This window comes from Oryctolagus cuniculus, chromosome 20 (genome assembly GCF_051225735.1).
Source record: "Oryctolagus cuniculus isolate XC-2025 breed Fujian yellow rabbit chromosome 20, ASM5122573v1, whole genome shotgun sequence".
Taxonomy (NCBI): domain Eukaryota; kingdom Metazoa; phylum Chordata; class Mammalia; order Lagomorpha; family Leporidae; genus Oryctolagus; species Oryctolagus cuniculus.
Window position 1 is genome coordinate 17,766,650 of NC_142886.1, and position 14,852 is coordinate 17,781,501.

Below are 14,852 nucleotides of genomic sequence, written 5' to 3' on the forward strand. Positions count from 1 at the left end.
ACTCCTGGCCTGGTCAGTGTCCCACCGAACGGGGTTAATCTATCCCGGAGGTACCAGGTCTTGGTCTCCCGCTGGTCCACCCTGGGCCTCCCGCACCAGCAAGAACAGCTCTCCCGAGGGTCTGCGCTCCCAAAACCCTGCCTGGGGTTGGCCAGGGGAGCTTGTCAGCTGTGCAAGTCCCCCAGCCTGCGCACTGAGCTTCAGTTTCCAACCTGGGGTGGGAGCAGGGGATGGGGGATTCCTCACTAGTGCTTGGGGTGAGTCTCACCAATGCCCACTTGGGGAATGGGGTTTTGCTTCCCTTGCAGCCAGGGCTGAGGGGGGCCTGCAGGACTGGAGAGAGAAATCTCAGCGCTCACTGCCCTCCTTGGGCATCTAGCCACCCGAGCAAGTGCTGAGTGTCCCCATGCCCTCCGGGTGTGGGATTATATTGGGTGAATGGAGGAACAGCGAGATAAACACACACACACACTCTCTCTCTCTCATACAGATTCTTCCAAAAACGTGTATGGATCTCAAAATCAGTTTCACACCAAAATAAGCTTATCTTTTAATTCCTTCCCCCCCCCCCCCGTTTTTGCAGTCCCCTCCGGACGGCGGGGACTTTTTTCTTCCCCCTTTTTTTCTCCTCCAAATTACAAACCAGAACGTTTGGCCTCCCAGCGGGACGCAGTGAAAACAGGGGCTGCCAAACATCCGGGCGTTACAGGTCTCGCAGGTGGCCTCGAGGGGGCGGGGGAGGGTCTGCTTCGGCCCTCCCCACCCTGCGAGGGTCCCACGCTGTCGGCCAGCAGGTTCCCTAGGGCGCGCGGCCCGAAGCAGCCCCCGCAGAGAGCTCGAGGGCTCGGCCCGGGAGCCCCTGCTGCCCCCGGGGACCCCGCAGCCCTCCGCGCCGGCCGCAGCTCGAGCCCAGCGGTGCGGAGAGGTGGGAGGCTGGAGCCTGCTGAGGTCATTTCCTGTGCCTGTCCGCGAGCCCAGCCCGGCGCTCTGCCTTTAAGGAGCGGGAGGGGAGCCGGGGGCGGAGGGAGCCCGGCCCGGGCGCTGAATGGGGCGCTCGGAGGCACGGCCGAGCTTTGTGCAGCGAGCCTGCGGGCAGCCCTACGGCTCCAGCCTCTCCCCGCCCCGCCCACCGCGACCCCTGCTGCCGGGGAGCGGAGACCCGGCGGCCGCTCGGGACGCCGGCGGGAGCGACGCAAGGTCAGCGGCGGCGGCGGCGGCGGCGGCGCGCCCAGGGCGCGCGTGAGCCCGGTGCGCGGCGGGGACGCACGCGAGCTCGCGGAAGGTGAGCGGCTCCGCGCGTTCCGCGGGGCCGGCGGGCGTGGGTGTCTGGCGGGGCGGCGGGGGCCGGCTCCCTCGGGTCGGGTCGGGTCGGGAGCAGGTGCCTCCCTACCTGGAAGCGAGCGCCCGGTGGCGGGGAGCGCCGGGAGCCGCGCTGGTCGGGCTTGCGGAGCCGGGAGCGTCCGGGCACCCGCAGGAGTAGCTTTGCGGGGAGAGGAACCTGGCGTTGGGGACTGGAGTGATCCAGTTGCTCGGGGAAGCAGACGCGCAGGCTTCCACCTTGTGGGCGCTCGCTCACTTTCAACCCTGCCGCCCCTTCCTCTCCTCCTCTTAGGTTATTTCTCCTGTGATTTCTGGATGGTTCTCTCAGGGGTCCTTATGGGTCAGGCTGGACGCCTAGGGGCAGGTCAGCCGAGCGGAAGAGAAAACAGGTTGGGCGCCGAATGACATCAGGGCTTTGTGCCTTTGGAGTTGGAGGGAGGAATCGGTCGCGGGGGCGGCAGAGGCAGTGACGCCCCCACCCCTGCCAGGACGTCCCCGTAAGCTTTGCTAGGAGTCCACCTCGGCAGACACCCGTGGGCTGAGCCTGGGCGCTGCGGACAGGGGTGGAGGGTGATCGACGGAGCTCTTTCTGTGCAAGACTCCTTAGTTCCTTCGGGAAACTTTTTGGACTGGTTCTGCGCTCCAGGCACAGTGGGTGGTGCCGGCGCCGCGACTTCTTGCTTCCTAGAATATCAGCGTATTACTGTTCCCCTCTTGAAAAGAGGAAACTGGGACTCCGGAAAGTTGCGACTGACCCAAGGTCATTACAGCCGAAGAGAGAAAGAGGCAGGACTCTAGAAATCCTAAAGGCGGACCCGGGTCCACTGCCTGCTCAGAGCTGGCTAATGGTCAGGTGCTCCCTGTGTTGCCAAACTGGAAACTAACAATTGAGCTGGGAAAGTGTGGTGGCCCTTTGCCAGCGATGGGGGAGAAGTGTGCCCCCACCACGCCACTCTGCCCTGGTGCATTGCTGTCTATTCCCTCCCTCTCTTTCTCTCGATTTACTTATTTGAGAGGCAGAGTTAGAGAGAGGGAAAGAGATCTTCCATCCTCTGGTTCACTCCCCAGATAGCCACAAAGGTCAACGCTGGGCCAGGCTGAAGCCGGGAGCTTCTTCTGTGTCTCACATGCGGGTAGCGGGGGCCTGAGCACTTGGGCCATCTTCTGCCGCTTTTCCCAGGCCATCAGCAGGGAGCTGGATGGGAAGTGGAGCAGTCGGGACTTGAATTGGCATCCATAGGGAATGCCGGTGTCGCAGGCAGCGGCTCAACCTGCTTTGCCACAACACCGGGCCCTGCTGTTTCTGTTCTTACCTCTGTGAGGCCAAGCACCTGTGTGCTGAACTCTGTACTGCTTATGGGTTGGAGAACCCTTTATACCTGTGGTGGCTACTGTGCCGGGATTCCCTGGCCCCTGTTCCAGTGGGCTTCCAGCAGGCTAGCTGTTTAGCTGACATCCTGACCTCTACCATGGGGAAACCAACACTGCTGGCCCAGGTGTGACTTAGGATGGCCTCAGGGGAGGGCGGCTTGGCTTCCTGGAAATTTGAAATGTACATCACTTAACCCTACGGATTTCGGATTTCGTTTCTAGAACTGTCCTTTGGGTACCCTCTGGTGTACTGAGAGGATGTATATTCGTGGATGTTCACTGCAGCATTGTTTATTTTAGCAAACGGCTGGAAACCACCCAGCTATCTGTCAGTCAGGGAGCCTTAAATAAGACAGGAGAGAATATATCACAGCTGTTACATAGCCTTGGGGGTAGGAGGTAATGGCATTTGCCAGAGTGGTTAAGATGCCACTTGGGATACCTGCCTCATATCAGAGTGCCTGAGTTTGAATCGCCTGCTCTGCTCCCAATTCCAGCTTCCTGCCAGCGTGCACCCTGCAGCAGGTGATGGATCCCAGCCACCCATTGTGGGAGACCTGGATGGAGTTCCTGGCTCCTGGCTTTGGTCTGGCCCAGCTCTGGTTGTTGTGGGCTTTTGGGCAGTGAACCAGCAGGTGGGAGATCTGTCTCTGTCTTGGTGTCTGTCTTTCAAATAAAATAGAAACTCATTAATTGCTTAAAAAAAAAAAAAAAAACCTTAAAAACTGCTTGACCTCCTTTCCTAAGTGAAGCTGATAGTGTACACATCTGTGGGCTGTATCTCCTCCATGCCCAGGTCGTGGTTGGTTTTCCTTGTGTTCTCTGAGAGTCACAATACCTATCTTTTATTGAGTGCTTACTGTGTGCGTGGCTTTTGTAATATCTCCTTTGTTTCTCAAAATAATTCTGTATGATGGGGTCCATGAAATTGTCATTTTTGAAGCTCAAAGAAGTGGCGCCAAGCTGGCGTCTTTCATATGGTTCTGGCGAATACCTTTTGCCCTCACTTTGAAACATTGCCCTCCATTTCTGACCTGAGGGTCGGAGCAGGTAAAGAGACGGTGCAAGGTCATGGGATTATGTAGTGCCTGAGCCAGTGTTCACATCAGACCTGTTGGTTGCCTGAGTGTGGGGTCGTAGGTCCTACACGCTGGTTCTCTGTGCTGTTTTTATTTTATTTATTTAATTTTTTTTGACAGGCAGAGTGGACAGTGAGAGAGACAGACAGAGAGAAAGGTCTTCCTTTGCCGCTGGTTCACCCTCCAATGGCCGCCGTGGCCGGTGCGCTGCAGCCGGCGCACCGCGCTGATCTGATGGCAGGAGCCAGGTACTTATACCTGGTCTCCCATGGGGTGCAGGGCCCAAGGACCTAGGCCATCCTCCACTGCACTCCCTGGCCACAGCAGAGAGCTGGCCTGGAAGAGGGGCAACCGGGACAGAATCTGGCGCCCCGACCGGGACTAGAACCCAGTGTGCCAGCACCGCAAGGCGGAGGATTAGCCTAGTGAGCCGCGGCGCCGGCTGTTTTTATTCTTGAGGGATGCTGTCTCTGGTTGTCCTGACTCCTTTTGGTATTTAGATCTTGAGTCCTGGGACACACTTGTTGCTTCCTTTGTCCCTTCCCTTCGTCGTGTGCAATGTGTCGCTGACCCCAGTAGAGGTGGAATGTGACAGTGGTGAATTCAGGGGCCCCTGTGCAGGGGCCCTGTGCACGCTTTCCTCCCTGCCCAGAAGGAGGCTCCTTTCCCAGCCCTGGGGCAGGTGGTCAGCCTCGTGCAGGTGAGCACTGTTAGAAGATGCTGGGAGCTCAGCACTAGCAACGTGGCATAGCCAACAGGTGCTCACACTCTGGGCGTGAACACAGGAGAGCATGGTGGGAATTACAGGGTTGTACCCACCTGGAAGCCCTGTGACTGTCTAATGCCCCCTGCGTCATCCGAGTGATGTACTGTGGGGCCTGTCTGTCCCTCTGCAGGGAGATCCTAGGACGTGCAGACTTGTACTTGAGGCTCGCGAGCCGAAGGGTCTTTATCCATCATTTGTATCTTCAACCTTCCTTGTCGGAATCCCTTAACAAAAGCTCCTTGAATTAAATTGGATTTCAGCCTTTTGTCGGTTTCTGGTTGGAGAGCTCCCAGGTCAAGTTTGTGTTTTGCTGATGCGCTCCCCCCTGCCCCAGCAGTGTGAAGTCACATCCTTGCTGACCTCGGTGGCATTTCAGTCTGGGTACTAGAGGATTTGGGGAGCTCCAAAGCCAGTGTCACGGCCATGGCTATCGTTTGATTCACCTGCCAAGTGGTGTAGTGTTCTGGGCATCACAGGACTCCAGAGAACAGGGATCACAAGGGTGGCCGTGAGTTGATGAGAGCTGGGGCTGGCCAGGGGCACAGAGGGATTTATCGTACTGTTCTCCTGACTTCTTGTGTGGGTTGGAGCTTTCCAGAATGAAAGATGGGGGGAATCAATTGAGCTGTAAAGCAACCTTGTTTACTTGAGGTATAGAGAAACAGAGAACTCCTGTTTGCCGGTTCACTCCCCAGATGCTGGTATTGACCGGGGCTGGGCTCAGCCAAAGCTAGGAGCTGGGGATTCCGCTGGCAGGGACCCAGTGACTCGCACCATCACTGCCGCCTCCCAGGATCTGCGTCAGCAGGAAGCTGGAATCGGGAGCTGGCGCTGGGCTTCAAACCCGGGTGCTCCCCAGTTGGGTGTAGGTCTCATTTCCCCATCTGGTTCTGCCTGTAGTATTCTGTTTGTGATAGGCTTGCCTCGGGGCGTGAGACATCTGCTACCACGGCAGCAGCAGCATCGTGGAAACAGGACAGTTCTCGATAGTGGGAGGTCAGATTCATGGCCCAGCTCCGCTCTCTCCTTTGCTTTATGGCTCTAAGCGGGTGACAGATGCAGTGAGTTTTCCTCACCTGTTTGTCGTGAACGTAGAACTTATCCTCTGTCTAAAATCACACACACGTGGCGGTGCTTTGTTTGAAGTGTTAAAGCCGTCCTGCAAATGGAAGTTTCCCTCCTGCGCACCCTTGCATGTCTTTGTGGGAGGTCGGAGGGCAAGGTGCCTTAGCAGGTGAGGTTCGACTTAACTGGCTTCTGCCCTTAATAGCCCTGGTTTTACAGCTGTTGCGCTGACCACCTGCAGCTGTCGGAAGAGCCTCTGGGCCTTGGGCTTGGCAGCAGGCACCTTACTCCAGAGCTGTTTCCAAACCGCTCGGCTCTCCCCACATGCCGCGGCAAGCCGTGGAACCTGCCAGCACCTCCAAGGCGGGCAGAGGATTAACCAGGCCTCTTGATCGGTTCAGAAACGTGAGGTCATGCAGACGCTTGGCTAGAGAAAATGCTCCCTAAAGCCTGTGTCAGCTAAGCTATCAGGACGAGGCAGAGACCAGTGACAGATTTTATTTCCAGAGACCCCAGAGATTTCTGCTAACTTGGGTTTTCCCTCTGTCCGTGGAACTCAGCGGCAGCTTTGGCCATCAGTAAGAGTGAAGTACATTGAATCAAACTTAGCTCTGCATTTCCCCGCCCTTTGGCTTCACTGGGGTACTTCTATTGGGATTTCTTAGCCCTGGGGATAGGTTACAAGGCTCCCAGGTCCTTGTCTCAGATCTTTAACTTCTTCTGTTTATGCAAGGAAAAGCAAAGTCTCCTTGAAGGATAAAGAAAATCAAACACGGAGCTTCCCGCCCCAAGGTTTTGTTTTGTCTCTCAGCTGTGATCCTAGCTCAGAAAGGTCATGCTTTGTTTTTGTCTTTTGTCTTCCTGTCCGTCCCAGTTGGTCCCAGTCTTTTGAGGTGGGGATGGCCGGGAGGCCACAATGTCGGGATTGTTTGGGGTGACAGCGCTGGGAGAGCAGGGCTGAGGTCATGTGTCCAGTGTTCGGAGGAGCCCAGAACTGAGTGCCTCAGCCACCAGACCCATCAGTGGCTTGATTGTTGGGCTGTTGTCTTCAGGCCCCTAGGCCCTGTTTGCTATTTTGGTTTTATTTGATTAATTTTGAAGCTTGTGATTTTTATTTTTTAAATTCATTTACTTATTTATTTGAGAGACAGACTTACGTTCCCATCTGCTTGTTGGTTCCCTGCCCAGATAGCCACAGTGGCCTGGGATGAGCAGGGCCAGGCTGAAGCCAGGAGCTGGAAACACAACCCAGGTTTCCCAGGCGAATGGCGGGGACCTGAGTACTTGCTGAGTACTGGCATTATCAGGAAGGCAGAATCAGAATGGAGCTGGGACTTAAACTCAGGCACTCTGATGTCCAAGAGGCATCTTAACCACTAGGCAGAACATCCACTCCAGTAGACCTTTTATTATTATTTATTTATTTTATTTTATTTATTTGAAAGGCAGAGTACAGAGAGGCAGAGAGATCTTTCATCTGCTGATTCACTCCCTAGATGGCCGCAACAGCAGGAGCTGGGCCTATCCGAAGCCAGGAGCCAGGAGCTTCTTCCGGGTCTCTGCAGGGGCCCAAGGATTTGGGCCATCCTCTACTGCTTTCCCAGGCCGTAGCAGAGAGCTGGATTGGAAGTGGAGCAGCTGGGACTTGAACTAGCCCCCATATGGGATGCTGGCACTGCAGGCTTTACCCATTACGCTGCAGCGCCGGCCCCTACCTTATATTTTAAGCACAAAGTCGGGATATGTGCCGAGTGCCAGTGCTTGGTGGAGATTGTAGTGTTAGGATGTTTGAGCCCAGGATGCTGCCCAGGGTCTGCCGCGTAGCTTTACCTTGAGGCTAAGGCTCTGGAAGTTCCTCTAGAATGTTCCTCTCTTTAACAGTCCGCCTCGCCCTGTGTGAAATGAGAACCCTTTCTGGGTTTTGAAGAGCACAGTGGCTGGGAACAAGGACTTTGGAGTCCCAGCCCCGCTGCTCTCGCGCTGTGGAGTAGGTGGTGCCAGTTTCCTAGGCTCTCTGTCCCTGTGAGTGTGGACCACAGTCCTGACCGCTTGTCTCATAGGCTGTCAGCAGCATGGACGCTGTGATAGCCATGTGTAGTGGGACAGATGTGAGGAACAGTGTGGGTGATCAACCATCAGCTCCGAGATAACATCTGGAAATAGCACAGGAGGTGAGGGTCTTCAGCTGTCGCAGACCTCCTGAGGAGAGACAAGGGGATGTAAAACAGCATGGGGCTGCTGTTGCAGTATTTTCTTTTGGAAAAAAAGAATCCCAGCTGCTCTGCTTCCAGTCCAGCGCCCTGCTAATGTAGGAAAACAGCAGACAATGGCCCACGTCCTTGGGCCCCTGCCGCCCACATGGGAGACCCAGATGGAACTCCAGGCTCCTGACTCCTGGTTGGCCATACCCCCATACCCTGACTGTTGTGGCCATTTGGGGAGTGAACCAGCAGGTAGAAGATCTCTGTCTCTCTGTCTCTCTGTTTCTGCCTCTTTTTCTCTCTGTCACTGCCTTTCAACTAAATAAAATCTTTAAAAACCACTAATTTTTTGGTAGAGAGATCAGTATAAAGAACTGGGGCTGGTTCTGTGGCGCAGTGGGTTAAAGCACTGGTCTGAAGTGCCAGCATCCCTTATAGGCACCGGTTCTAGTCCCGACTGCTCCTCCTCCAATCCAGCTCTCTGCTATGGCCTGGGAAAGCAGTAGAAGATGGCCTGAGTCCTTGGGCCCCTGCACCCACGTAAGAGACCCAGAAGAAGTACCTGGCTCCTGGCTTTGGATCAGTGCAGCTCTGGCCATTGCAGCCAGTTGGGGAGTGAACCATCGGATGGGAGACCTCTCTCTCTCTCTCTCTCTCTCTCTGTCTTTGCCTCTGCCTCTCCTTCTCTCTCTGTGTAACTCTTTCAGATAAATAAATAAATCTTAAAAAAAAAAAAAATCCTGCCAGCGAGTGAGCTCTTTGCTCACTTCACACCTGTGTCCCTTTGTCTCACACACTGTGCATTCCTCCTTTCTCATCCTACACCCAGTGTGTCTTCTCTGAGACATATCCAGAGGGCATCTGGGTAAATCTCCCTTCTATTTTCTTTGCATTCATACCCCAGCTAATGTGTCTTGCAGTAGTAGGGTCGGAAGTCAGCAGGAAGCTGGGGCTCTGCCCCCAGTTAGCTACATGACCCTGAACCATTCTGTTACCCACCTTGAGCCTTCCCCAGGCACCACCCCCGGCACACTCCGCCCCCTTGCCTGCTCCTTTTATGACCAAATTGTCATGACCAATTGTGGTGGAGTTGCACTTGCTTATCTTGTCCTCTCTCACTTCGCTGGTTCCTAGGCCTCCCTGGAACATCCAGAAGTTGTTTCCATCATGGCGGAAGTCAAGGTGGAGTCGCGGGCTAGCGTGGACTGGCAGAAACGCTGCCTGGCCCTGGAAACACAGCTTTTCCGGTTCCGCCTACAGGCCAGCAAGATCAGGGAGCTGCTGGCTGACAAGGTGAGTGCTGGCGAGCAGAGCGCTGCCTCATTTCCTTGCATAGGGGGCCGGAGCCATAGGGGAGAGTTGGGGAAAGTCAGCTTTTAATAAGATGCTTTTGCACACGTGCCCATGAAACCCGAGGTGGGGCTTTGGTTTGAAGAACAAACTCTTGAGTGATTTGCCAAGCTGTCATCTTGCATTCTGCTCTGCTCTGCCTCTTCTTGGGGCACACCCAAGAAATGAAATAGATCTGAGGCAGGCGTTTGATGCAGTGTTTGAGATGCCAGTTTCCATATCTGAGTGCCTGAGTTCAGTACCCGGCACTGGCTCCTGACTCCAGCTTCCTGCTAATGCAGACCCTGGGAGGCAGAAGCTCATGACTCAAGTAATTGGATCCCTGCCACTCGTAGGGGAGGCCTGGGTTGAATTCCCAGCTTTGGCCCCGGCCTTGTCCCAGCCGTTGCAGGCATCTGGGGAGTGGACAAGTAGATGGAAGCTCTATGTCTGCCTCTCAAATAAAAAGACTGAAAATAATTTTTGAAAAAAGACACAGATCATCTTGGTCTTCTGTCACCTGCTGAGTGGCTGTGACTGCAGCAGAGGTTCTGTCATTCCCTTAAAGTGTCTCCCTCAATGAGGGGCAGAAGAGAAGTCCTTAACCCTGCTGCTTGCCTGTTAGCATAGCAGGACATGTGACAAGGACACAGGCTTCGGAGCCAGGCCTAGCAGGCCCTGCTGCGTGCCAGACCCTGCAAGTGCCCTTGCCTCTAAGGCAGGGATACAGAAGACTGCCTCTCAGAGTTACGTTGAGAATGAGATCAGACCTTGTATGTAAGGGTCCTGGGGTGGAGCAGGTCTTAAAGGGGACGGTTACTATCTCGGCATGCCTGGATGGGCGGTTCTGGCACACGGACCCCCTTCTGTGTGTTTCTGTGGGGAACTGCTTTCTAAACAGCTACCTGCAGAGGTATGTTGGAGAATAACCCATCTAGAGAGTGGAGATCTGCTCTTAAAGGTATGTGCATACCCACAAACAGCCTTCACGAAGTTCACAGAAAATGTGTATTACAAGAAAAACTGTGCATGGATTTCAAACACTTTTTTGCATCAAAATATACATCTTTCCATTTCATTTTCCCCCGAGCCTTTTGAAGTGCTCTCACAAATATGTCTTAAGTGAGTCACCCATTCTCTCTCTAGTTTCATGGTATCCGTCTGCTTACTGAGTTTTTCGCAGTGCAGTGGTAAAATTGAGCTCGCTCCTGTCTCCAAGTGGTACCATGTCACCCTCAGTAAAGCCTGAGTAAATGTTTGATTGCTAACTGGAGGCCAGGATGGCAAGGCAGTGGCATCACCTCTGCTTTTCTACGGCCACGGGCGTGGCCCTGGACTAGCTTGGGCCAGAGCTGTTGAGCCCTGAGTCTGTTGGCATTGCTGTCCCCTGGGTCAGACTCTGCCAGAAACATGCAGGGTTCCTGTGGGTGGCTTCCGGGGACCGACAGTAGAAAAGGAAGAATTCAGATCCCTCGGGACCGGGGCAGCAGGCCTTAGACCCTGGTGCCGACAGTCTGCCTGTCCAGGAAGCTGTAAGAGCTGGAGGACTTGCCTTGATCGTGGTACTGGGGGAGGAGGTGGGGAGTGTGGATCCGTTCAGCCAGGTGGTCGAAAACACACCTCAGCAGGAAGAGACTTGTTTCTGATCACATGGGTGACAATTCATGGAAAACAATTTTTAAAAAAAAATTTTTATTTTGAAAAGCAGAGAGAGAGAAACATCTCCCATTCACTGGTTCACTTTCCAAATGCCTGTAATGGCCAGGGCTGGGCTTGGTTGAAGTGAACTCTATCTGGGGGCCTCCTCTTGGGTGCAGGGACCCACCTACTTGAGCCATGACCACTGCCTTCCAGGGTGCACATGCAGGAAGCTGGATTTGTGCGTGGAGGCAGAGCTCTCCCCACGCCGTCTGGTGTAGGACGTGGGCGTGCCATACAGTCATTTGTGTGAGAGAAACATGACGAGAGCAAGGAGGGTTCTGGAAGAAACCAAAGGATGTGCAGCAGCCACTTAGTGCCATAAGACGGTGTAACCCTCGGGTGGCCAGAGTGAGTGAGAGAACACAGCTATGGAGAATTAGCTTTTTCCCCCTGCCTGAGTGTGGAGAGAAATGGGCGTTGGAAGTGTTCAGCCGTGCAGTCATGGCAGGGCCAGAGTAGGTGGGTCCGTCGCCGATCTGTTGGAGGTGCTGCAAAGCCTGTGTGTTTTGAAGATGTACGAAGGTTGTGACAAGTGTTTCACAAACCATCACACAAGAGGCTGTGAATAAACTTGGAGAACCCCCGAATGTACTGAGGTTCCAAGAGTTCGTGTTGAGCATATGGGTACTGCAGGTGAATACTCAGATCTTTGGCTGTCGTGGTTTCTTTTTAAGATTTATTTATTTATCTGAAAGTCAGAATTACACAGAGAGAAGGAGAGAGGCAGAGAGACAGAGGCAGAGAGACAGAGGCAGAGAGACAGAGGCAGAGAGACAGAGGCAGAGAGACAGACAGAGAGACAGACAGAGGTCTTCCATCCGATGGTTCACTCCTCAATTGACCGCAATGCCCAGAGCTGCACTGATCTGAAGCCAGGAGCCAGGAGCTTCTTCCAGGTTTCCCACGTGGCTACAGGGGCCCAAGCACTTGGGCCATCTTCTTCTGCTTTCCCAGGCCATAGCAGAGAGCTGGATCGGAAGTGGAGCTGCCGGGACTCAAACCAGTGCCCATATGCCACACTGTAGGCTGTGGCTTCACCTGCTACACCAGAGCTCCGGCCCCATGGCTGTCGTGTTTAAAAGTACTTCATTGACTCAAGTGTGGCGCGTGACAGTTTGGAAGAGGAAATGAAGTGGTCGAGAAAGCAGATGAACAGAATGATGAAAAATCACACTTGATAATAACTTCATAGTACATTATGTAGAAAAATGCATACTTTTGATTGCTGGGCAATAAAGTCTTAGAACAATTGCCAAAAATAAACAAAACAAACAACCAACCCCGAAATGGAGAATTATATATAGGATCTGGATTTTCACGTGCAGGTGAAATTTGGATGTGCGAGGCAGGGGAGAGCGGTGGCTAACCGCGCCTGGGACTATCCTGGCTTTGAATCTCACTGTGTGGCCTGTGACCTGTGACCTCACCTCTGTGCTGCAGTTTCCTGATGTATGCAGTAGGAATACATGCAGCACCTGCTTTCTGGGATCATTGGGACATCTTAGTTAGTACGTCTAAAGTGCTCCCAACAGCAGCCCCACGGGCTCCATGCACAAGTCTTTCCAGACCCTCTCTAGGCTTGTGGTCAGCATCCTCTGGCTTGGACCCTTTTTTTTTTTTTTTAAGATTTATTTATTTATTTGAAAGTCAGAATTACACAGAGGAGAGGCAGAGAGAGGTCTTCCATCCAATGGTTCACTCCCCAATTGGCCACAACGGTCGGAGCTGTGCCGATCCAAAGCCAGGAGCTGCTTCTGGGTCTCCCATGTGGCTGCAGGGGCCCCAGGACTTGGGCCATCTTCTACTGCTTTCCCAGGCCATAGCAGAGAGCTGGATCAGAAGTGGAGCAGCTGGGTCTCGAACTGGTGCCCATATGGGATGCTGGTGCTTCAGGCCAGGGCATTAACCTGCTGAGCCACAGCGCCGGCCCCTTGGACCCATTCTCTCTCGAGGTGGATTGTCAGTGGGATGACCATGTGATCTGTCCGCTAAACCAGGACACCCTGGAGAGAAAGGGAGAGGAGGCTCCGTCACTCATTATGCCGAACAGCAGGTGAGCAGCAGGTTGTCTCTGGCCAACTGGTCTGCCCCCTTCTAAGTGTCATCTTTGTGTAGGAACAAGTCAGCAGGCAGCTGCTCGTGAACTTCAAGCCCAGGCCTGGGGCGTCACATGTCACGTTCACGTCAGCCCCAGAGGGGGATGCTACCTTGCTCCTCTCCCCGGTGAGGGAACTGAGGCGCAGAGAATTGAAGGGGTTTTTCTCGAGCCACAGAGTAGTGGGGTCAGCGAGGTTCCGAGCCTTCGCTGTCACCTGTACCATTCTCTCCAGTGGGTGCCGGGCAGTGGGAAGACATTGCACCCCCTTGCAAAAGGGAGAGTTGAAACCCGGGATGGCGTGGCTCTTAGCTCAGGCCCCTGCTTGGCATGACGGGGCTCTACTGGGAGGTGTAGGAGAATGCCGTTGCTCCTGTCACCGTGGGGCTGATGATTCACAGCGCGGCCGCGTGTGACAGGGAGCTATGGACATGGGTGAACTGCCAGGTGGGTGCCAAGGGCCTTTCGTCAGGTTGCTGCAGCCAGTTCTGGGACGCCTGGGAATGTGCTGTGCAGCTGGTGAAAGTGGATCCCGGTCAGCCGCCGGAACCTGACACTCCCTCGGCTGGCACGCCGCCCCAGACCCACACGCCAGAGGACAGCTGAGGACGCGGTCCTAGGGAGCCCTTTGAAGGAACCCAAACAGGCAGCCCTGGCCATAGCACCAGTGTCTCAGGGCTGAAGGCGTGGCTCTTTGTTTATTTATCTAAAGATTTACTTATTTATTTGAAGGGGAGAGGGATACATACACACACACACACACACACATACACGCGCACACACATACACGCACACACAGACACACACACGATGGTCCAGGTCAAATCCAGGAGTCCAGAGCTTTATCCAGGTCTCTCACTTGAGTGGCAGGTGCCCAGGTGCTAGGGCCATCCTTTACTGCTCTCCCAGGCACATTAGCAGGAAGCACGATCAGAAGTGGAGCAGCCAGGACTTGAACTGGCGCTCTGATAGGGGATGCCAGTATCTCAGGTGGCAGCTTAGCTCCCTGTGCTGCAACATTGGCCTCCAGGTGTGTGGCTCTTTTTTTTTTCTTTTTAGGATTTATTTATTTGAAATGCAGAGTTACAGGGGCAGGTGAGCATGGACAGGGTGAGACAGAGAGATCTTCCATTTGCTGGTTCACTGCCCAGGTGGCCACAATGGCTGGAGCTGAGCTGAAGGCAGGCAGGAGCTTTTTCTGGGTCTCCCACGTGGGTGCAGAGGCCCAAGCATTTGGGTCATCTTCCACTGCTTTTCTAGATGCACCAGCAGGGAGCTGTTCGGAAGTGGAGCAGCTGGGACTTGAACCCGTGCCCATATGGGATGCCAGCACCACAGGTGGCAGCTTTGCTCACTATGCCAGAACACTAGTCCCTGGGTGTGTGGCTCTGTAAGCAAGGTTACAGAAGAAAGATCTGCCCTTAGGGCCAGCGCCTGCAGTGCCAGTATCCCATATAGGGCCGGTTCATGTCCTGGCTGCTCCACTTCCAATGCCATGGCCTGGGGAAGTGGCAGAAGATGGACCAAGTCCTTGGGCCCCTGCACCCATGTGGGAGACCTAGAAGAAACTCCTGGCTCCTGATTTCGGATCAGCCCAGTTCCAGCCGTTGCAGCCATTTAGGGAGTGAACCAGTGGATGGAAGACTTCTCTTTCTCTCTGACTTTGCCTCTGCCTCTCTGTAACTCTGCCTTTCAAATAAATACGTCATTTAAAAAAAAAAAAAAAAAAAAGAATACTTAAGCTTAAAAATGCATACAAGTGGCAGGCATAGGAGTTAAGGCACTTGGTACATCTGCATCTGCCTCTGTGCGTGGGACTCCCGGTTCCAGCTTCCTGGTCACACAGACCCTGGGAAGCAGCAGCAGATGATGGATCAGAGGTTGTGTTCTCGCCTCCCACATGGGAGACCCAGATGGAGTTCCTG

General features: G+C 54.2%; 1 protein-coding gene across 2 annotated transcripts in view; it reads left to right on the top strand.

Annotated features, from left to right (window-relative positions):
• Window positions 1-620: 620 nt before the first annotated feature.
• PLEKHH1 (pleckstrin homology, MyTH4 and FERM domain containing H1) overlaps window positions 621-14,852 on the top strand; it is a 56,689-nt gene continuing 42,457 nt past the window's right edge. Inside the window, exons 1-3 of one of the 2 annotated variants that reach the window (XM_051826353.3) lie at window positions 621-1,282; window positions 3,189-3,326; window positions 8,937-9,095. In XM_051826353.3, the coding sequence (XP_051682313.3) occupies window positions 8,970-9,095 (126 nt within the window). In that variant the 5' untranslated portion in view covers window positions 621-1,282; window positions 3,189-3,326; window positions 8,937-8,969. The remainder of the gene's footprint in view (window positions 1,283-3,188; window positions 3,327-8,936; window positions 9,096-14,852) is intronic. The other variant, XM_008271834.5, reaches the window with a different exon arrangement.